We start from the raw sequence: 24,576 nt of genomic DNA on the forward strand, positions 1-24,576 counted from the left end.
TGACCAATGGTGAATTCACGAGATTAAGTAATTTTCATGAAGCATTATTTTGGACGGTCGTGGCTATTGACAGCGGGCGCTGCTACTCCAGTTAATACGACAATAGCTTCACTCAGTTGAGCCAATAAAATCGTTAGTTTACCCAGCGCACCACAGCACAGCAACAAGCAGAGAGGAAGAGAGTTAAGAGACAACCGACCAAGACAACATGGCTTGCTCCAAAAGGCGGCGGAAAGTAGACAAGAAAAATCGTTGTTTTAAAGATGAATGGACGGAGAAATATATGTTCATTCTTCCGGCGAGCAGTTCAAAACCAGTGTGCCTCATATGCTCCGAAAACGTGGCATTGATTAAAAGCGGCAACGTGAAGCGCCACTACGAAACGAAGCACAGCTCTTTTGAGCAAAGTTATCCCCTGAAGTCCGAGCTGAGGGCACGCAAAATAACCCAACTGCAAGCACAGTATGACAGGTCTACCCGACTCATCACACATACATTTACAGCCCAGCAACGTGCAAACGAATGTTCCTTAAAAGTAGCGTGGATTCTGGAGCAACATAAACACATTGGAGTGTGTTCCCTGGTCTAACCAAAGGAGCACTGCACACCTTGACTACGTTTGGATCGACTTACAGCTGTGAGTCAGCTTTTTCCACTATGAACATTGTCAAAACCAAGTACCGTTCTAGGCTCAACAATGAACACCTACATATCTGCATGAGAATGGCACTCCAGCCAAGATTTAAATTACTGGCAGGTCAGCCACATGCCCGTTTTTCTCATGAAGAAGAGTAAAAGAAGAATCAAAAGAGAAAAGTTCAAAGAAAAATGTTCTGTTTGCATTTCCCCCCCAAAAAGCCACTTGTTTTCTGAAGATGTGGACTTTTTTTTTCTTGAAAAGTAGGCCCTCATTTTTTTAGGCTGGGACCTCCTTATTTTAAGAACAAAGAAGAGAAAATGTGAAGTCACCGCTCTGTTTGCACTTTTGAGTTAATGTTTTCTGAGTTGACTTTTTTACTTGAACCGCAGGCCTTCAATTCTTCAGGTTGGGACCTCTTTAATCTCATCTCATCTCATTATCTCTAGCCGCTTTATCCTGTTCTACAGGGTCGCAGGCAAGCTGGAGCCTATCCCAGCTGACTACGGGCGAAAGGCGGGGTACACCCTGGACAAGTCGCCAGGTCATCACAGGGCTGACACATAGACACAGACAACCATTCACACTCACATTCACACCTACGGTCAATTTAGAGTCACCAGTTAACCTAACCTGCATGTCTTTGGACTGTGGGGGAAACCGGAGCACCCGGAGGAAACCCACGCGGACACGGGGAGAACATGCAAACTCCGCACAGAAAAGCCCTCGCCGGCCCCGGGGCTCGAACCCAGGACCTTCTTGCTGTGAGGCGACAGCGCTAACCACTACACCACCGTGCCGCCCGGGACCTCTTTAATTTAAGAGAAAAAGGAGTTATTCCACTCTGTTTGCACTTTTTTATTTATTTTATTCTGAGGTTTCTGTTTTCTTTAATCTGAAATAAAGGCCTTGAATTTATTTTCCTGGGACTACTTTTATTTATGGTAAAAGAGATAGTTGTGCACTCAGTTCATGTCCTGCATTGGAAATGAACAATAAATATTGTTGAAACCATATGAAAATGTGGACATACGGGAAGGCTAGAAGACACAAGCTGGACTTCGGTTCGGACCTTCTACTTGGACAAAATTTAATAACTGGACCTCAGTGACTTTTAATTGAATACCCCTGCTTTACACTGTAAAACATTTCAGCCTCGTTTAGTGATGTCCACTTACTTTTTCTCTTTAACTCAATGAGCTCTGAAACGTGTTTTAATTTGAACTAATCTATGCAAGTCTGCAAAGGTTAGACTTGAATTACTTAGTTGTCTTGACTAATTGATAATCGTCAAATTGAGTTAACTTGCATTTTCAAGTTAAACCGATTTGAAATGTTTGACAGTGTACGAACTTCCTCACTGCGAGAAACCAAAGAAAGGTGTAGTGGTTAGCACTGTCACCTCACAGTAAGAAGGTTCTGGGTTCGGGGCTGACGGAGGCCTTTCTGTGTGGAGTTTGCATGTTCTCTCAGTGTCTGCAGGGGTTTCCTCTGGGTGCTCCGGTTTCCCCCACAGTCCAAAGACATGTGGTTAGGTTAACATGGGGTGGCCTTAGGCTGAGGTGCCCTAGAGCGAGGCACCTAACCCCTAACTGCTCTGTGCATGTTCACTGCTTCAGACGGGTTAAGTGCAGAGAGGAACTTCACAAGTGTACATGTGATGAATAAAGTTGTTGTTGTTCTTCTTCTTTTTAAACCACAGAGACAACACTACAGTGGTGCTTGAAACTTTGTGAACCCTTTAGAACTTTCTATATTTCTGCATAAATCTAGAAAGCTCTTGGAAAAATGCCAGAAGGCTATTGGAAAAATGCTTTGTGGACGGATGAGACCAAAATAGAACTTTTTGGTTTAAATGAGAAGCGTTATGTTTGGAGAAAGGAAAACACTGCATTCCAGCATAAGAACCTTATCCCATCTGTGAAACATGGTGGTGGTAGTATCATGGTTTGGGCCTGTTTTGCTGCATCTGCGCCAGGACGGCTTGCCATCATTGATGGAACAATGAATTGTGAATTATACCAGCGAATTCTAAAGGAAAATGTCAGGACATCTGTCCATGAACCGAATCTCAAGAGAAGGTGGGTCATGCAGCAAGACAACGACCCTAAGCACCAAGTCGTTCTACCAAAGAACGGTTAAAGAAGAATAAAGTTAATGTTTTGGAATGGCCAAGTCAAAGTCCTGACCTTAATCCAACGGAAATGTTGTGGAAGGACCTGAAGCCAGCAGTTCATGTGAGGAAACCCACCAACATCCCAGAGTTGAAGCTGTTCTGTACGGAGGAACGGGCTAAAATTCCTCCAAGCCGGTGTGCAGGACTGATCAACAGTTACCGCAAACGTTTAGTTGCAGTTATTGCTGCACAAGGGGGTCACACCAGATACTGAAAGCAAAGGGTCACATACTTTTGCCACTCACAGATATGTAATATTGGATCGTTTTCCTCAATAAATAAATGACCAAGTATAATATTTTTGTCTCATTTGTTTAACTGGGTTCTCTTTATCTATTTTTAGGACTTGTGTGAAAATCTGATGATGTTTTAGGTCATATTTATGTAGAAATATAGAAAATTCTAAAGGCTCCACAAACTTTCAAGTACCACTGTATAATATTTTTGTCTCATATGTTTACTGTTTTCCAAACAAAATATTGCACAAAAACGAGTTTAAATGACGATTACTGCCTAATTTTTTCAAACTTTCCTGATTGCTATCAAAACAAACAAAACTGCCGGCTTGATTACATCAGCATTCAAAAGAGGGTGCACGCGTCTTTTGACAACGTTGGCAGATGCTGGTCACTTTGATTTCTGCTGTACGTTTTACTTCCGTCCTACGATGTCTCGCACAGGTCTCAACGAATCTCGTTTACGGCCGTTGCTTTGACATATGGACTGATATATTACAGAGCATATTTCAAACACTCAGAACTTGCTATAGCAGCGACAAAATAGCTCTCAAAAATGCATTCCTATATTTAATAAAATTAGATAAATAGAATTTTGATAATAAAAAATTTGCCTTCAATTCTCCTTTAAAGAATATCAAGGTTAAAATTGTCTTATTCAGATAATTTTGCTTATTTAAAATACTTATCTCCAAACTTATCTGACAACAGAGGAAGGCTGAAGTTCTTTTAAATCTACACCATATGGCCAAATGTTTATGGACACCTGACCATCACACCCATATGTGGTTCTTCCCTCAACTGTTGCCACCAAGTTGGAAACTCACAATTGTATGTCATAATGTCTTTGTATGCTGTAACAGTACAGTTTCCCTTCACTGGGACTAAGGGGTCCAAACATGTTCCAGCATCACTCTCACTCAACCAAACTCGCCTAACATCAGCGCCTGACCTCACTAATGCTCAAATCCTTCCCCACAGCCATGCTCAAAAATCTAAGCCATCCCAGAAGAGTGGAGGTTATTAAAACAGAAAAGGTGGACCAACTCTGGAACGGCATTTTCAACCAGCACATATGGGTGTGATGGTTTGGTGTTCACAAACTTTTGACGAGATAGTGTATTAGTCTTGAAATACACAGCGTAATCTTGATTTGTATTATTGTAATATCTCAATGATAAATATCTTTATGCACTGTTGAACGTACATTGCATTCTAAAGGGTTTCTACTTGGATCAATCAAAAAACCCTTGAGAGTGCACACCTGAGCTTATTGTCTAAGTGTAATGCAAGGTGGGTGGTTCAGTGGTTAACCCTGTCGCCTCACAGCAAGAAGGCTCTGGGTTCGACCCTTGTGTCTGATTGGGGTCTTTCTGTGTGGAGTTGGCAGGTTCTCCCCGAGCCTATGTGGGGTTCATCCTACTATACATTATATCAACTTGGCTACTAAATTGCCCATAGGTGTGAATGTGAGTGTGATAGCTGTCTGTCTGTGTGTTAGCCCTGCGATAGATTGGCGACCTGTCCAGGGTGTACCCCGCCTCTCACCCAGTGTCAGCTGGGATTGGCTCCAGCTCATCCACAACCCTGACGGATAAGCTGCAGATGTAATGGATGGATAATTTGCACTAATTTGTCTGCTCTGTGTTGATATAAGCTGGGTGAGTACTTTTGCCTTTTAGATTATTGTTGATAATAATTAACCTAAAGATGAAATAAAGACTAGTGTAACAATCTGAGCTGCTTGTGTGACTTGATTGTATGCAGACACCGTAAAACTGGGACAACCCATCATGTATTGGTGATTTATTATACATCCAGGACGCTTTTTCGATGGAATAAAAACATGTTCTATTCCTTTCTAGCGGGTTTCATTCATTTGGTTTGATAGCAGGCAATATTGTTAGCATATCGCTTATCCTACGTGTATTACGTCACTCTACCCAATGGAGAATGAACGTCAAATATGGTTTACAATATTGCATGGTTGTCAAGACAACATGACGTCATACGCCGGAGCTGATACGAATATCCATTGAGAAAGTTTTCTTCTGCGCATGTTCAGAACCATTTCTTTGTTCACCAGGGAAGAGAAAGATGCCTTGAACACCCGAAAAACTTCATTATATATTCTTCACGCATGTTGACAAGAGAAAAACATACCAACGGACATTGAAAAACTGGAAAAGAGACACATCGGAGATGTAAAACTTCCGCGCCAGCGAGCGACTGTGATAATTTGTAAACAAACATGGCTGCCAGGTTTGCTTCGTTAAATATGGAATATTTTGAGAGAATTTTGAAAGAGAAAGACGTGTTGAACACCCAAAAGGAATGTGTATGTATAATAATAATAATGGCATTTTTTGTGGTATATCAGATATACTCCATTCAGCCAGCATGATACTGAACTCAACTTTGACTCATTCAATATCATGCTAGCTGAATGGAATATATCTGATATACCACTTAACGCCAGCCAATATTATTTAAATGTTGCAAAAATAGCCATGTTGAAATATTGGCACTGAAATATTTGTGATTCAGCACTTTGTTCTCCATATTTATTGTCCCCACTTTCCCTCTGATTGGTCAACAGCTTTAAAAAAGAAAAAAGCTGAACTGTGACCAAAGTAACTGTTTTTAAAAGCAGATGCACTTCAGCCACTTTCCATAACATTACACATAAAACTCACACTCGGAGTTGTGGGGAAAAAATACCAAGTGTGAAAGCACCCTTGGTTCCATATAACATTCTTAAAATCTTCTTTAGTGTGTTCCATTTAACATTTCTCCATAAAACCTTTCACAAGTTATTCCAAGCAGAACCCTCTTTGGAACAAACAGACTGTGGTGTAATGATGTCTGACGCTGCAGGTATACCGCGGCTAAAATCATTAAGAAAAGTCATACTGTGTATAAAGATTTGACTACGTTGCTGCAAAGACTCCTTTTTCCTAGAGTTTTGTTGGCAGACTGGCACTGCAGATCAATTATACACAAAGTTTGGAACAAATACTTCTGCCGAGACATGTTTAGTCAACCTCTACATTTTTTTCTAACTGCTGCTCATGGTGTATCACAAAGCAGCATAATATACTAATGCATTTCAAACGATTACAGTATCGTGAAAAAGTTCAATTCTTTCCATCAGTTATTTACAGTGGGGCAAAAAAGTATTTAGTCAGTCACCAATTGTGCAAGTTCTCCCACTTAAAAAGATGAGAGAGGCCTGTAATTTTCATCATAGGTACACTTCAACTATGAGAGACAAAATGAGAAAAAAAATCCAGAAAATCACATTGTCTGATTTTTAAAGAATTTATTTGCAAATTATGGTGGAAAATAAGTATTTAGTCAATAACAAAAGTTCATCTCAATACTTTGTTATATACCCTTTGTTGGCAATGACAGAGGTCAAACGTTTTCTGTAAGTCTTCACAAGGTTTTCACACACTGTTGCTGGTATTTTGGCCCATTCCTCCATGCAGATCTCCTCTAGAGCAGTGATGTTTTGGGGCTGTCGCTGGGCAACACGGACTTTCAACTCCCTCCAAAGATTTTCTATGGGGTTGAGATCTGGAGACTGGCTAGGCCACTCCAGGACCTTGAAATGCTTCTTACGAAGCCACTCCTTCGTTGCCCGGGCGGTGTGTTTGGGATCATTGTCATGCTGAAAGACCCAGCCACGTTTCATCTTCAATGCCCTTGCTGATGGAAGGAGGTTTTCACTCAAAATCTCACGATACATGGCCCCATTCATTCTTTCCTTTACATGGATCAGTCGTCTTGGTCCCTTTGCAGAAAAACAGCCCCAAAGCATGATGTTTCCACCCCATGCTTCACAGTAGGTATGGTGTTCTTTGGATGCAACTCAGCATTCTTCCTCCTCCGAACATGACAAGTTGACTTTTTACCAAAAAGTTCTATTTTGGTTTCATCTGACATTCTCCCAATCCTCTTCTGGATCATCCAAATGCTCTCTAGCAAACTTCAGACGGGCCTGGACATGTACTGGCTTAAGCAGGGGGACACGTCTGGCACTGCAGGATTTGAGTCCCTGGCGGCGTAGTGTGTTACTGATGGTAGCCTTTGTTACTTTGGTCCCAGCTCTCTGCAGGTCATTCACTAGGTCCCCCCGTGTGGTTCTGGGATTTTTGTTCACCGTTCTTGTGATCATTTTGACCCCATGGGGTGAGATCTTGCGTGGAGCCCCAGATCGAGGGAGATTATCAGTGGTCTTGTATGTCTTCCATTTTCTAATAATTGCTCCCACAGTTGATTTCTTCACACCAAGCTGCTTACCTATTGCAGATTCAGTCTTCCCAGCCTGGTGCAGGTCTACAATTTTGTTTCTGGTGTCCTTTGACAGCTCTTTGGCCTTGGCCATAGTGGAGTTTGGAGTGTGACTGTTTGAGGTTGTGGACAGGTGTCTTTTATACTGATAACGAGTTCAAACAGGTGCCATTAATACAGGTAACGAGTGGAGGACAGAGGAGCCTCTTAAAGAAGTTGTTACAGGTCTGTGAGAGCCAGAAATCTTGCTTGTTTGTAGGTGACCACATACTTATTTTACCAAGGAATTTACCAATTAATTCATTAAAAATCCTGCAATGTGATTTCCTGGATTCTTTCCCCCCATTCTGTCTCTCATAGTTGAAGTATACCTATGATGAAAATTACAGGCCTCTCTCATCTTTTTAAGTAGGAGAACTTGCACAATTGGTGGCTGACTAAATACTTTTTTGCCCCACTGTAAACTAGAATGTTTCAAGCATTTTTCTATTTTAATTTAATAATTATGGCCCACAGCGCAAAAAAACCAAACAAAAAACAAACAAAAAAACCCCCTCAAAATATGAGAATATTTAATTTCGAGTTTGAGTAAAACAGTATAAATCCTGTGTACAGTCTCAGTCCACTGTATCTCTCGGTCTAGTTCAGTATACACAACCACAGTCATGGGGAAGACTGCTGACTTGACAGTTATCCAGAAGACAATCAATCATCGAGACCCTCCACAAAGAGGGTAAGTCACAGAAGGTCACTGCTGAAAAGGCTGGCTGGAAAAGGTGCACAAGCAACAGGGATGACTGCAGCCTTGAGAGGACTGTCAAGAAAAGTTGATTCAAGAACTTCGGGGAGCTTCACAAGGAAAGACTGGTGTCAGAGCATCAAGAGACATCACACAGACATCTTCAGGAAAAGGGCTACAACTGTCGCATTCCTAATATCAAGCCACTCCTGAACCAGAGACAATGTCAGAAGTGTCTTACCTGGGCTAAGGAGAGAAAGAACTGTACTGTTGCTCAGTGGTCCAAAGTCCTCTTTTCAGATGAAAGTAAATTTTGCATTTCATTTGGAACTCAAGGTCCTGTAGTCTGGAGAAAGAGTGGAGAGGCACAGAATACAAGGTGTTTGAAGTCCAGTGTGAAGTTTCCGCAGTCTGTGATGATTTGGGGTGCCATGTCATCTGCTGGTGTTGGTCCACTGTGTTTTATTGAGTCCTAAGTAAATGCAACCATCTGCCAAGAGATTTTGGAGCACTTCATGCTTCCATCTGCTGACAAGCTTTATGGAGATGCTGATTTCCTTTTCTAGCAGGACTCAGCATCTGCCCACAGTGCCAAAACTACTACCAAATGGTTTGCTGTGCTTACTGTGCTTGATTGACCAGCCAACTCACCTGACCTGAACCCCAAAGAGAATCTATGGGCTATTGTCAAGAGGAAGATGAGAAACACCCGACCCAAAAATACAGATGAGCTGAAGGCTGCTAGCAAAGCAACCTGGGCTTCAATAACACTTCAGCAGTGCCACTGGCTGATCGCCCCCATGCCACGTCGCATTGATGCAGTAATTTGTGTTAAAGGAGCCCCAACCAAGTATTGAGTGTATAAATGAATACTTTTCAGAAGTTGGACATTTCTGTATTGTAAATCCTTTTTGACTCATCTGAGTAAATATTCAAATAATCTGAGGTACTGGATTTCTGCTTTTCATGAGCTATAAGCTATAATCTTTAAAATTAAAACAAAAAAGGGCTTGAAATATTTCACTTTACATGGCACGAATATATGAGAATATATGAAAGTTTACCTTTTTGGATTAAATTATAAAAAAAAAAAAACCACAACTTTTTCATGAGATTCTAATTGTTTGAGATGCACTAGCACTCCAAGGCGCTATCTACCCTCTTCCACATACATGAGCTCACAGACAGCCACGGTTGACTAGTGTCGCTGTGATTAACGGGGGAAAAGACACTCTGCCATCACTTCTGCTCAGAGAGCATGGATTGCCAGTATTATCAAGATCTGAACTTCCAATATCTGGATAATAGGCCACTCACGCAGAAGCCCTTCGGATTCGGCTACAGTCCCTGCTTCTACTCCATGGCAACTGCCTCCTAATTCGATAAAGAGGCAGCAGTGCTAAAACAAGATGTTCCATTCTGATCGTTTTTCACATATAATTCAAAGCCACCAGCAGCTTGTCTCTGTCAACTGAGTGCGAATGACGCAGTGAATCTGTAGCACCTCCTTGAAACCGAACGGGAAAGCCCTCTGGGTGTTCGGATATGACGTGTTGACAGTTAATCTTGCTTTTTGTGGAACAGCTGTGTTGACAGCCCAAAAAAAAAACCCACAGCCCCTTGATGCGTAGAGATTTTTTCTTGGTATTCTCCAAAGCGCAGCAGGGCAAAGATGGACCCAAACAGCAGAAAGTTCATAAAACCTCTGCATTTACTTTTAATTACTTTCCAACATATTGAGTAGATCTTTCAAATGCAACTGGGCCAGAATCAGCATTCAGAAGGACAAGCATATGCAAATGGATTCTGATCCCAGTGAAATTACTCCATCAAAGTGCTTATTATTTTTTCAAAGTTACAGGAAATCACAACATTGTCAGTCAAATCTCTTCATTTTCTTCTCAAGCTCATTCTTTCTTCGTCTGCCCTACTTCTCTTACTTGATGAGCTTTCAGACAGAAGAGCTTGTTACTGATCAATTTTTTTTCCTTCAAATCAACACAGTACATAAAAACCTCCTGCTGAAGAAGCTAGTGCACACAAAAACAAAAACAAATCCAAAAATATTACTAAAACCAGCTACGCACTCGTACATTATTTGATATTCATTTTGGATAATGCAACTAATCATAAAAGCACACAGGTAATGCATTCAATAGTTTGTCTGCCCTCGGCATCACAATCAATCAAATTTCGACTCAAACAGCAAATCACATCAACAGAGTGGCTTTAGGGTGCTTTGACATTTCTTACTTTTTTTATTTTATTTTTATTTTAAGTCACAGTGGAGAGCTTCCATTAAGTGCATTTTTATCTTCACTGTGAAAAAAAAAGAAATCAGACAAAGGGTCTGTAAACAGTTTTTAGTGAGCAAACATACAACCCCAATTCCAAAAAAGTTGGGACGCTGTATGAATTAAAACAGAATGCGATAATTTGCAAATCATAGAAAGCCTATATTTCATTGAACACAGTACAAAGACAACAAATCAAATGTTGAACAGAAATTTTATTGTTTTTTTGAAAATGCTATGCTCATTTAGAATTTGATGTCGTTTCAGAAAAGTTGGGACAGGGGCATGTTTATCACTGTGTTGCATCACCTCTACTTTTAACAACACTCTGTAAACGTCTGGGAACTGAGGAGACCAATTGCTGTAGTTTTGAAAGAGAAATGTTGTCCAATTCTTGCCTGATATACCGGTACAATTTCAGTTGATCAACAGTTCAGGGTCTCCTTTGTCATATTTTGCGCTTCATAATGCCCCAAATGTTTTAAAAGGGAGACAAGTCTGGAGTGCAGGCAGGCCAGTTTAACACCCAGACTCTCTTACTATGGAGCTATGCAGTTTTAATATGTGAAGAAAGCAGTATGGCATTGTCTTGCTGAAAGAAGGAGGCCTTCCCTGAAAAAGATTTAGTCTGGATGGCAGCATATTGCTCTGAAACATGTATATACGATTCAGCATTAATGATGCCTTCCCAGATGTACAAGCTACCCATGTCATGTGCACTAATTGCACCCTCATACCATCACAGATCCTGGCTTTTGAACTGTGCACTGATAACAAGCCGGATGGTCCCTCTCCTCTTTAGCCTGGAGGACGTGGTGTCCATGATTTCTAAAAAGAATTTCTACTTTTGATTCGTCAGACCTCGGGACAACTTTCCACTTCGCCTCAGTCCATCGTAAAAGAGCTCGGGCCCAGAGAAGGTGTTGTTGTTTCTGGATATTGTTTATATCTGGTTTTAACTTGCATTTGTGGATGCAGTAATGAAGTGTTTTCACAGGCGATGGTTTTCTGAAGTGTTCCTGAGCCCATACAGTGATTTCCACTACAGACACGTATCTGCTTTTAATGCAGTGTCCCCTGAGGGCCTGAAGATCACAGGCATCCAATGTCAGTTTTCAGCCTTGTCTCTTGCATACAGAGATTTCTCCAGATTCTCTGAATCTTTTAATGATGATATGGACCATAGATGATGTGATCCACAAATTCTTTGCAACTTTACATTGAGGAACGTCATTCTTAAATTGTTGCACTGTTTGCCCATGCAGTCTTTCACAGAGCGGTGAACCCCGCCCCATCTTTACTTCTAAGAGACTCCGCCTCTCTGGGATGCTCTTTTTATACCCAATCATGTTACTGACCTGTTGCCAATTAACTTAATTTGTTTTTTTTAGCATTACACAACTTTTTTCAGTCTTTTGTTGCTCCTGTCCCAACTTTTCTGAAACGTGTTACTGACATCAAATACAAAATGAGCATATACTGCAGTTTCAACATTTGATATGTCAGTGAAATATAGGGTTTCCGTGATTTTCAAATCTTCACATTCTGTTTTTATTCATGTTTTACACAGTGTCCCGACTGTTTTTGGAATTGGGGCTGTAAGATGATTTGAGTCATGCTGAATTGTAAATATATTTCCCTGCTGATAGTCTAACGTTTTTGGAACGTTCACCTGTATGTGATATGCCTCTGAAGCCACAGGCAAACACAAACAACCTTCACACCACATCTTTATTTCTGATAATAAGAAATCTCGTCTAGACAGCGAGCTCGGCTGGTTCGTTATCTGATACGAGCTCGGACAAGTAAGAACTATTATATGTGACATTTCCTGGAAGAAAAAGCCTTCCAGATAGTTTTGCAGATGATGTGCTGAAAAATCTGAGCAGATTCCGACAAACTGCATCCCTTTCTGTGGCTTTAACATATTAACCACTTTAAATTTCAACTCATCAGTGATCATAGTGAGGACAATTCCACTCTCCTACACTAACGCGACAGCAAACATGCCTCATGCAGGAAAGCCATGGAATGATGCGGCGAAATACAGCCATAGATCAGAAAGTAGCAATCCATCACACTTTCCCTGAAGGCCAATGAAGATGTACAGCTGTCCGCCTGAGTCACAGAGCTGCTCTCACCTTGGCTGCTGACAGCTTTATACACGCAGCAGAAAAGCCGAGCTCGGTTCAAACCTCTCTCTCGCCTGAAATATCTCAGTCGACGATGCGAGAAGTGAGCAAGTTTGAGATCATCACTTCATATATTTCTACTTCACTGAACATTTTAAGCTCCAACAGAAAGGTAAAAGAATGAGCCACTGAAATCTTGTTATTGTTAAGAGAACTTTGTTACGCTTTATTCAACTTACTTGTTTCTAGCAAAAGCAATTATTACTTCTTTTTCTTTTATTAAAAGACGCCATTAAATAACTGAAACTTAAGCGCCGCTACTGCGATCAGCATAACTCCGGTTTATGTGGATAAAATGTGATATTCGATGAGCTGCTTTGGTGTCAGAGAGCTTTGATGTGTTAATTCAGAGCATCTCATGTATCTGTGGAGTTTCCTCCTGCACAGCCCTGCTGTCTCCTAGGATTCCTGATTGCTCGCAGTCTCACTGCTCCCACACACCACCATCCAGCCACATGAAATGAAATAACACTGCAAATGTTAATTACCCATTCCCCATAATCATCTAAATGAACAATTATTAACTACAGCAAGCTACAGTGACTCGGGGCATTAGGACGGATAATGCAGCAGTGTCTCTGGGAACGGAACGGTTATGCCCCCTGTACTGAACTGTGACAGAAATTAAGTTATATTTTTTCCTCCTTCACTAATTAAGAACAAGGGGTAATAGTCAATGCTTGTATCTTTGCCTCTTCATAAGTCGAGAACACCACTGCGAGATGTCCTAACTGTGTGTGATTTGTGTCCCACTGATATTACATTTGTCTGTAAAGCAAAGATAAGACACTTTAATGACAGCTAAAGTGTCCTTCACAACAACCTGTGTGCATGTTTCAGACAAATAACTTGAAACTTGTCCCAACCTCCTGTAGACACACTTTAATTTGAAATACGTTCATAAGTAGGCATCTAACGATTCACCCAATTCATGATTCGATTCACAATATCGGGCTCACGATTTGATTTCACCACGAGATTTTTCTGAAAAATAAATAAATAAAGGAAGGAAATTCATCTCATCTCATTATCTGTAGCCGCTTTATCCTTCTACGGGGTCGCAGGCAAGCTGAAGCCTATCCCAGCTGACTACGGGCGAAAGGCGGGGTACACCCTGGACAAGTCGCCAGGTCATCACAGGGCTGACACATAGACACAGACAACCATTCACACTCACATTCACACCTACGGTCAATTTAGAGTCACCAGTTAACCTAACCTGCATGTCTTTGGACTGTGGGGGAAACCGGAGCACCCGGAGGAAACCCACGCGGACAACATGCAAACTCCACACAGAAAGGCCCTCGTCGGCCACTGGGCTCGAACCCGGACCTTCTTGCTGTGAGGCGACAGCGCTAACCACTACACCACCATCTCGTCTCATCATCTCTAGCTGCTTTATCCTTCTACAGGGTCGCAGGCAAGCTGGAGCCTATCCCAGCTGACTATGGGTGACAGGTGGGGTACACCCTGGACAAGTGGCCAGGTCATCGCAGGGCAACTGTCACCTCACAGCAAGAAGGTTCTGGGTTCGAGCTCAGTGGCCAACGAGGGCCTTTCTGTGTGGAGTTTGCATGTTTTCTCCGTGTCTGTGTGGGTTTCCTCCAGGTGCTCCAGTTTCCTCCACTGTCCAAAGACATGCAGGTTAGGCTAATAGGGAGACACAGCGATCCTAGTGGTAGCGTTCCTAAGCCGAGAGCCATACTATTGAAAATCCCATAGACCTGATTTTTTTTTTAAAAATCCCACGAAGTTATGATGTGGAACTTGTACACCCCCCAAAAATATGTTGTATGTGTTGGGATTATCTACTAACTGTGAAAGTATCAGGTGAAATTTCGCTGTCTTTTAAAAGATCGAAATTGCGCCTAACCTGTCAGAAACGGACTACAACCAAACTGTCTAGTCAGAGTCGCTCATATTACGTCAGCAGTAGGCTTGATAAGTTTTGTTCTTCATACTCGCCCTTACGAGTGCTGACAGTTCTCCCTGTGAATAGCGGCAGTTGACTACATGCCCTGATCTGTAATGGTTATCCCTACGAGGGATGCATTTCTTATTGGTACAGAAATACTCCGCCAACCACGCTATACAAATCGGCATGTTGATGTAGGCTACTCGCTGGCCGCTACCTGCTACAGATTTGGAAAGGCGCTAGACTTGCGGTGACATCACATACGCGACGTCTGGTCCGTGTAGTCTTTGATCAGCTTATTAAAAAACATTCAAGACAATTCAAATCGGTGGAAAAAATAAAATATGATCACCAGGATCGATAGAGCTGCTTGACATGCACAACATATGGAAGCCATTGTCTTAACTTTGAAGTGTAACCCGAAATTTAATTTTTTGAAAATATATTCCCATTCATTTCGCCATAGAGGTTGGAACGCATCCAGTAGGGGGCGATGAGATTACTTTCCCTCCCTATTGGTGGCTCTAAATTGACCGTAGGTGTGAATGTGAGTGTGAATGGTTGTCTGTGTCTATGTGTCAGCCCTGCGATGACCCAGCGACTTGTCCAGGGTGTACCCCGCCTTTCGCCCGTAGTCAGCTGGGATAGGCTCCAGCTTGCCTGCGACCCTGCACAGGATAAGCGGTTACAGATAATGGATGACTTGATAACTAAAATATTCCTTTTACTAAAAATAAAAACCTTTCATGAACATATCTACTACCTCCATTTTCTTCTCTTTTCTTTATCTTTCAGCAGTCTGTAAAAAGAGTGCTCTGATTTCTTCTTAAATCTATTTGTACAGTCAGTCGCACAACAGCGCTTTCTTATTTTAGAGCTGTTTTTGTGTGTTTTCATGGCATTACAGCTGTGTTACTTCCGCCTCGGGTGAAGTCACATGCATTCACGCTAGCTAATGTATGTTATCTCGCCCTCTGCTGTCTAAACAACACAATCACAGCTAAACTAAGCAAGTACACAGCCTGATATTAACCATGATTCACTTTTTATTTCAATTTGAATCGTTAAATTTGTATCACAATTTATCGTCACATGATATATCGTTACATGCCTAATCATAAACCATGTTACTTTTACATTCAAGCATGAATCTATTTAATATGTCATGCTTGAACTGTCCTTTTCCACAAGCCATCCATTATAAGTTATAAAAAAAATGTACATTTTATTTGTGTCTTCCAATTACTTCAACCCTCTAACCTGAACACGTTCACCCCTCGGAAAGATTTGTAACTTTCCACAAGTCACATGATCAACAGGAAGTTACATCATCCAAATTTCCAGCTGATCACGGGAAGACAAAAATTAAGTTCTCGAGCTAATACTGTGATATACCCTGTGTCCGAAATCGCTCACTTGTTAACTACTCCCTATATAGGGAATTACTAGATAGAGGACTATATAGTGAGCTCATTGGTAAAATGAAAAAAAAAAAAAACGCTTTCGGATACTATTCCGTCACGCTGGTATTTACGTCATTACTGTCGCACAATTAAAACGTGCCAGATCGGTCGGCTGGTGGGTTTTCAAAATAATAAACACATGCATGTATTTTTGTGATAAATCCATATTATACTGAGCGCATTTCACACATTAATCAATACAAAGTAGCTGCATCTTTCAGTTCTTTTAAATCAAGGCTGAATACTTTCTTCTTTGCCGCTGCCTTTTATTAAATCAAATCTGAGACTTTTAATTTGATTTCTTTCAGCGTGACCGCAATGCATGATGGGATATATTGCTTTGGTTAGTGACCATCGGTTATACACTACTTTTCGTGATGCATTGTGGGATACTTTGAGTGCACTATACAGGGTGTAAATAATCCTCACTATCGTTTCGGACAGCACTACAAAATGGCGTCCTCACTATATAGTGAGTAGGGAGCGATTTCGGGCACGGGGATTGACTGATGATGTTATTTTGAATGTAAAACCCAAATTATAGATTCAAAATTTAAGTTAAATGATTCATTTAAAAATTAAAGTTATTATAATATCTTTAACGTCCTCATGTTGTTGTCCTGGGTGCTCGTAAACAGCGTTTTGCGTATTTGCTAAAAATTCAACCCTGTTCCTTATTCAAGAGCAACATCCAATCATTTCCAACGAAGAAACCTTGTAAAATCGTTCTCAGAAATGAGTGGACGCATTTTTACGTGGCTGAATGCATGTTTTCTTCGATTCGATTTTGAAAAAGGGTCACGAAGACTAAACGGCGCCCGGTCGTAGACTCATACACCATACGATTATTTTGTGCCTTAGGAATTTATATTTGCTAACGATACAAGAGCCAGTGCAGTGCAGACGAGGGCTGCAGTCGTTCATAACTGTATAAAAGCTTCCTCCGAGCGAGCTAATTAGATTCCCTGACTCAAAGCTGCCTTGTTCACTTCAGGCCTTAATTAGCTGAACATGCACTGAGCTCTACAGTTAATGTACCGTTCCTTTCATTCAAACCCAAACCTCTCTGAGCTTGAACTGCATCGGATAAACTTCAAAACGCAATTAAAGCATCTTTGCTATCTTTAGCTTCATTGTACGCTTTCACTTTCTTCGTATGTGACAGATGTTGAAGTGCTAACACTAATCAGAGTGGAGTGTGTAACAGTGTTCACATGCATTAAATCTGTGCAGTAAGAAAACTACAGGAGGAAAGATAACATGATACAGCTTCAACAAGCACATACAGTATTTTGGTCCAGCACATATACCGAATAAGCTTCACTGCAATAATAATAATAAATTAAAAAAAAAAAAATACAGAGCGAGAGAGAGAGAGAACATGGTGACACAAATTATAAAATAATACATTTATATTATATTACATTTCACTCATACTCTCACCAGTCTTTTACGGCGTGATAAAAGCGCAAGTTAACATTGCTTGGGAAAGTGGTTTTGAATTTCTTTCTGTGTGTTCTTCCACAACACATCCCAAAACGAGAGGAACTTGGGGTTCGAGTTCAGTTTCAGTTTGACAGACGATCCGATATGGTCCCAGTGAGGACACTGTATGAAATGACGTGCAGTTAAAGACATGATTAATCTTTTAATATTAATTTCCTTCTGATTAGCAGGTTGGTAAACCAGCTCCTACTGACTGCTGGGAAAGTACTGAAAAAGAAAAAAAAACCTTGATGAGGACTGTTTTTTCTAAATTTTGTCAACAACCTGCAGGCATCTGTACCAACGAACTGAACAACATCGTTACTCAACTATTGGTACAGTAAACGCCTTAAAACTGAGCATGGCTTCCTAGACGTTCCTGATTTGAGCGATCAATTTATCATTCTATGAAAATGCGCTGGGAAGCTGGACTGTTTGATTTATGAGATGTTGCTCATCCAAGCAAAAAAGCCAAAATTAAACATCCGATCTGATTCCGAACGTGCTAAGGTTTGGACTTGACGCACTCTCTTGGGACTTTATAAGAGTCAGTTCAAGTTTTTAGTCACCTCAAGCACTGTTTATTTTACTCTGACGATGATGTCAGTGACGTCGAAACGTGAGTCGATGACAACGCTAGCTTTTATTATTAAATGTATAGCAAAAGTTGTCTTAATTAAGATTTGTCAACGATAAGTTCACAAATAAAAAGATCTGTGATGAAATTTTGATGAAAATAACACTGTAAAAATGTTCGCGCGGTAAAATCTTTTTTTTTTAAAGCACTAAATCATCTGTTACATCCCATGCGAACAGAAAATTAAAGTTCAGCTATGCTGCATTTGTGCTGTAAATAGTTTGTGCTGGTATGATATCTTTTTTTTTTTTCTGTGAAATTAAACATCAAAAATAAACAATGGTCAAGAAACAAAACTGCAATGCTGTTTTTGTTGACACTAACAAACTAGAATAGATTTTTCCGAGTTTTTTCCCTCTCTATTTTATTTTGTGTATAATATGTTGTCACGTTATGTGTATCCAACTAGCAATGAACTGTGCCCCCCAAGTTTGGTACTGCTAGTACCAAAACTTTTGCCTTACCAAAACTGGTACCCTTGTTACATGCAATGGAAAAAGGCCTTGGGGGACACAACGTGGTGCAAAACCTCCTACCGTACCTGCTTCAGTCTCTGACAATCAGCAGTGAGAACAGATAGCGGTTTATGACACGGATGAGCAGTTAGCACACTTAGCTTTAGCCGTTAGCACGTCCCCAGCCTAAACGGCGATTTCATCGTCCAGGCAGTCAGAGGGGCCGTGCTGGTTGAGCACATTGAGCAGACGCAGACTGCTGTCGTCCTGCAGCCCCCAGCTGTCCCGCTCGTCACTCTCGTCCGTGTTAGACTCGTACTCCGAGGCGATGCCTGACTCGCGGAACTTGAGCAGCTCCAGGCTCCCCAGCAGCTCGTCCCGGGATGATGGTGATACCTCCTGGGAGGGAGCGGGGCTCTGCTCCTGTTGGGGAGGTCCCGGGAGAAAACGGAAACACTCAAATTTAGCCAGACTTTGGTCCCTACCTAAAGGACTGCTCAGGGGCAGAGAGAGCTGCGTGCCATCGTTCAGCGGTGGCAGGACCATGTCTTCGGGGCGTGGCGTTGTAGCGTCACAGATGACCGGGGGCACGTTGGCTCGGAAAGTGATCTCCAGTAGACTGTCCTGAGATCCCACTGTATAGATACAGAAAAGGAAGAGGATCATTTAGCTGTGTTCTGTAAAAACACATAATACTGTATTACAGTAAAGAAGATAATTTTCTAAGGCCTGTGGACTCCTGCACTGCGAGCTGGCCTAGTGGTTAGCGTGTCCGCCTCTTGACCAGGCGATCGTGAGTTCTACTTGTGGTTGGGTCAAGCCAAAGACCATCATACTGCCATCTGGCAAGGCATGCTACAATACAGATGTGAGTGGGGAGTCAAACTCTCGTGGTTACCAAAGGACCAGCCCACCACTGTAACCCGTGCTGTATAGGCAAGAGGCCAAGGGCTATAGAAGTCGAGATCGGTGCCACCCAAAGGGCCCGGTTAGTACTGGGACAGGAGACTGCCTGGGAAGACCATGTCCTGGCATGGGAGGGACTTTGACTTTGTGGACTCCTGCCCCTATTTGGATACTTTCTCAATAAACCTGGGGCTGACACTAAGGCCTACAAGAGCTTAGATGACAACAAATGACAAACTCGAGGATAATGAGCTCTTGCTCCATTTCTTTGAAGGACACTGACTCAATTCTCATGAACAAAATCAACCTACAGTTCTCCCTACAACTAAAGTGATCCCATCTCTAGGTTACACCATGGAAGACACTATTCACTTATATCCCTGATAAACAGGAAGCACACAATTGTATCGAATATCTTTGTACGCTGTAGCATTACAATTTCCCTTCAGTGGAACTAAGAGGCCCAAATCTGTTCTAGCACGACAATGCCCCTGTGCACAAAGCAAGCTCTATGAAAACATGGTGTGTTAAGGTTTGTGTGGAAGAACTCAAATGTCCTGCACAGAGCCCTGACTGAACTCAACCCCACTGAACACCTTTGGGATGAACTGGAAGACCGACTGTACCCCAGACCTCCTCACCCAACACCGTTACCTGATCTTACTAATGCTCTTTTGGCTGAATGATCACAAATCCTTCCAGCCACGCCCCAAAATCTAGTGGAAAGCCTTCCCAGAAGAGTGGAACTTATGATAACAGCAAAGGGACTAAATCTGGAGCAGGATGTTCAATAGGCACAAATGGGTGTGATGATCTGATGTCAAAAAATGTTTGGCCATATAGTGTTCCTTTGCATTTCTATGTGGTGAAAGTAGAAAGGAGGTTGAGCTGGGTTTGGAGAGATGGAGGTATGCATTGGAACAAAGAGGAATGAAGGTGAGCAGTAGCAAAACAGAATACATGTGCATCAATGAGAATAGGGATGAAAGTGTAGTGAAGATGCAAGGAGTAGACGTAAAGAAAGTTGGTGAATTCAAGTACCTGGGGTCAACTGTGCAGGAAAATGGGGGCTGCGATAGTGAGGTGAGAAAGAGCGTGCAGGCAGGGTGGAGCAGTTGGAGAAGGATTTCGGGAGTCATTTGTGATAGGAAAGTCCCAGCAAAAGTGAAAGGTAAGATGTATAAGACAGTAGTGAGACCAGCTGTGATGTACGGATTGGAGACCGTACCCTTAACGAAGAGACAGGAGGCAAAGTTGGAGGTGGTGGAGTTGAGGTTTGCGATGGGAGGTTGGACAGGATAAGGAACGAGCACATCAGAGGGACAGCACATGTGGAGAGCTTGGGAATGAAGCTAAGAGAGATGAGGCTGAGATGGTATGGGCACATCCTGAGAAGAGATGCAGAGCATGTTGAGGATGGAGCTGCCAGGCAAACGAAAACGAGGAAGGCCAAAGAGGAGATACATGGATGTGGTGAGAGAGGACATGAAAGTGGCGACCCCTAATCGGGAGCAGCCAAAAGAAGAAGAAGAAGAAGAAGGTGTTCCTTTGCATTTGTTTATTTGGCTGATGCTTTTGTCCAAATGAGACTGGATACCAGTTGAGTAGTTAAAGGGTTAATGCTTAAGGACACAACAGTAATACTACTGGGGTTTGAGCCTTGTAATCAGTAGCACAAAGCCATAACCACTGAATCACCACTGCCCTCATGATCATAACAATAACAATAATAATTAAAGCCGCAAGCGGCCTCGACGGGCCCTCGCGCCAGCGGCCAAGGGGGGCGGGGGCATGCGTCCCCGTGAAAAACCTTCCACAGCTTCTTCGGCAAGAGACATTACTCCCGCAATGGCGACAAAGAACAGAATTGGACACATGGCAACGATAGGGTCTTGCACTGAACGGTGCTCGGGCCCTAATAATAATAGCGCCCTAATAAGGGTCTTGTAAAGAGTTTGCTTGCCAAGTTTGACAAATCAGAAGCTGCAATATCATTTTTGCCATAACCAGCACCCCCAGGGGCGAAAGTGCACAAAAGTAGGCGAACATGTCAGGTGAGCTATGAAGAGTTTGCGTATGAAGTTTGATGACAATTGAGTAAATAGAAGATGAGATATAGATTTTTGAAGAATAAAATTTTTGGTTTTTCCCATGTCAGAAGGTGGCGCTATGCTGTACATGAGCGATTATGAGTTGGAAAAATAAGTGTCTACAACAGCAACGCACTATCACAAGGTAGTGGTGTGAAGGAAAAGCATTATGGAATTATTTACCAAAAACCCGTTTTGGAGCAATTGCGTCGGCCAAAAACAGCGCCCCCCATGGACGAAAATTCCCAAAATGTGGTATACATGACATGGGAGGTAGGAAGAGGGTGGCCGTGAAGTTTGACCAAATTTGAGGAAAGACTGGAATTTTTGCCCCAAAATAGCGCCCCCAGTGGCGAAATATCACAGAAAGTGGGTAACATGTCAGAAGCCCAATGAGTGAAGTATGAGCAGTTTTGAGCAAGTAGAAGATTTGTTATGAATTGTTAAGCATGTAAAATGTTGCATTGAAAATTGATTGACGTATAACTTCTGAACGGTTTATGCTACGTGAAACCTATTTAGTAACTTTTGTCAGCCATGTCTGTAGATGATGTGTATCAATTTTGGTGACATTCCTATGAACGGTCTAGGAGGAATTGCGCCGTCTTCGTGGCCATGCATTTCGCACAAAAGTGAAATAACCTCACTTCCTGTTGGGCGTGGCTAATGCATTGGCATTACATTTTTGTCCGGGTTAGTGAGATACATATGCGTACCAAATGGCATGCCACTACCACAAACTAAATGGCAACCAGGCACCTTAATGCGGGAGGCCAAAATCACAACGAGTTAGGGGGCGCTATAGAGGCCCTGAGGCCCGCCTGGATCTGGGCTTCTGGTTCTCAGTAGCGGTGGCAGTCTAAGAAAAAGGAGCCAAATTTCGTGCGTTGTCGACCATGGCAAGCGGCCCAATAAGGGTCTTGTAAAGAGTTTGCTTGGCAAGTTTGACAAATCAGAAGCTGCAATATCATTTTTGCCATAACCAGCACCCCCAGGGGCGAAAGTGCACAAAATTTGGCGTAGACGTCAGGTGAGCTATGAAGAGTTTGCGTATGAAGTTTGATGACAATTGAGTAAATAGAAGATGAGATATAGATTTTTGAAGAATAAATTTTTTGGTTTTTCCCATGTCAGTAGGTGGCGCTATGCTGTACATGAGCGATTATGAGTTGGAAAAATAAGTGTCTACAACAGCAACGTACTATCACAAGGAAGTGGTGTGAAGGAAAAGCATTATGGAATTATTTACCAAAAACCCGTTTTGGAGCAATTGCATCGGCCAAAAACAGCGCCCCCCATGGACGAAAATTTCCAAAACGTGGTATACATGACATGGGAGGTAGTAAGAGGGTGTCCGTGAAGTTTGACCAAAATTGAGGAAAGATTGGAATTTTTGCCCAAAAATAGCGCCCCCAGTGGCGAAAAATCACAGAAATTGGGTAACATGTCAGAAGCCCAATGAGTGATTTGCGTGTGAAGTATGAGCAGTTTTGAGCAATCAGAAGATTTGTTATGAATTTTTAAGCATGTAAAATTTTGCATCGAAAATTGATTGACGTATAACTTCTGAACGGTTAATCCTACGTGAAACGTATTTAGTAACTTTTGTCAGCCATGTCTGTAGACGATGTGTATCAATTTTGGTGACATTCCTACGAACGGTCTAGGAGGAGTTGCGCCGTCTTCGTGGCCATGCATTTCGCACAAAAGTGAAATTACCTCACTTCCTGTTGGGCGTGGCTAATGCATTGGCATTACATTTTTGTCCGGCTTAGTGAGATACATATGCGTACCAAATTGCATGCCACTACTACAAACTATATGGCAACCAGGCACCTTAATGCGGGAGGCCAAAATCACAACGACTTAGGGGGCGCTATGGAGGCCCTGAGCCCCGGCCAAGTTTGGGCTTCTGGTTCTGAGTAGCGGTGGCAATTCTCGGAACTGGTGCCAAATTTCGTGCGTTTTCGCCCATGGCAAGCGCCCCGAAAATGGCCCAACAGCGGAGAAAAATAAAGAAGAAGAAGAAGACGGAAGAAGAAGAAGAAGACGGAAGAATAATTAAAGCCGCAAGCGGCCTCGACGGGCCCTCGCGCCAGCGGCCAAGGGGGGCGGGGGCATGCGTCCCTGCGAAAAACCTTCCACAGCTTCTGCGGCAAGAGACATTACTCCCACAATGGCGACAAAGCACAGAATTGGACACATGGCAACATTAGGGTCTCTCACTTCGTGCCTTGTCGACCATGGCAAGCGCCTCAATAAGGGTCTTGAAAAGAGCTTGCTTGCCAAGTTTGACAAATCAGAAGCTGCAATATCATTTTTGCCATAACCAGCACCCCCAGGGGCGAAAGTGCACAAAAGTAGGCGAACATGTCAGGTGAGCTATGAAGAGTTTGCGTATGAAGTTTGATGACAATTGAGTAAATAGAAGATGAGATATAGATATTTGAAGAATAAAATTTTTGGTTTTTCCCATGTCAGAAGGTGGCGCTATGCTGTACATGAGCGATTATGAGTTGGAAAAATAAGTGTCTACAACAGCAACGTACAATCACAAGGTAGTGGTGTGAAGGAAAAGCATTATGGAATTATTTACCAAAAACCCGTTTTGGAGCAATTTTGTGGGCCAAGAACAGCGCCCCCCATGGACGAAAATTCCCAAAATGTGGTATACATGACATGGGAGGTAGTAAGAGGGTGGCCGTGAAGTTTGACCAAATTTGAGGAAAGATTGGATTTTTTGCCCAAAAATAGCGCCCCCAGTGGCGAAACATCACAGAAATAGGGTCACATGTCAGAAGCCCAATGAGTGATTTGCGTGTGAAGTATGAGCAGTGTTGAGCAATTAGAAGATTTGTTATGAATTTTTAAGCATGTAAAATTCTGCATTGAAAAATGATTGACGTATAACTTCTGAACGGTTTATCCTACGTGAAACGTATTTAGCAACTTTTGTCAGCCATGTCTGTAGATGATGTGTATCAATTTTGGTGACGTTCCTATGAACGGTGTAGGAGGAGTTGCGCCGTCTTCGTTTCCATGCATTTCGCACAAA

The 24,576-nt window shown here is 42.2% G+C and overlaps 1 protein-coding gene across 2 annotated transcripts in view; it reads right to left on the reverse strand.

Moving 5' to 3' along the window:
- nos1apa (nitric oxide synthase 1 (neuronal) adaptor protein a) overlaps positions 1–24,576 on the reverse strand; it is a 546,141-nt gene that overhangs the window by 38,175 nt on the left and 483,390 nt on the right. The window contains exon 10 of one of the 2 annotated variants that reach the window (XM_060920033.1): positions 19,011–19,160. In XM_060920033.1, the coding sequence (XP_060776016.1) occupies positions 19,011–19,160 (150 nt within the window). Of the gene's footprint in view, positions 1–18,711; positions 19,161–24,576 lie in introns of those variants that run through there. The other variant, XM_060920034.1, reaches the window with a different exon arrangement.

This window comes from Neoarius graeffei, chromosome 4 (genome assembly GCF_027579695.1).
Source record: "Neoarius graeffei isolate fNeoGra1 chromosome 4, fNeoGra1.pri, whole genome shotgun sequence".
In the NCBI taxonomy this organism is placed as follows: domain Eukaryota; kingdom Metazoa; phylum Chordata; class Actinopteri; order Siluriformes; family Ariidae; genus Neoarius; species Neoarius graeffei.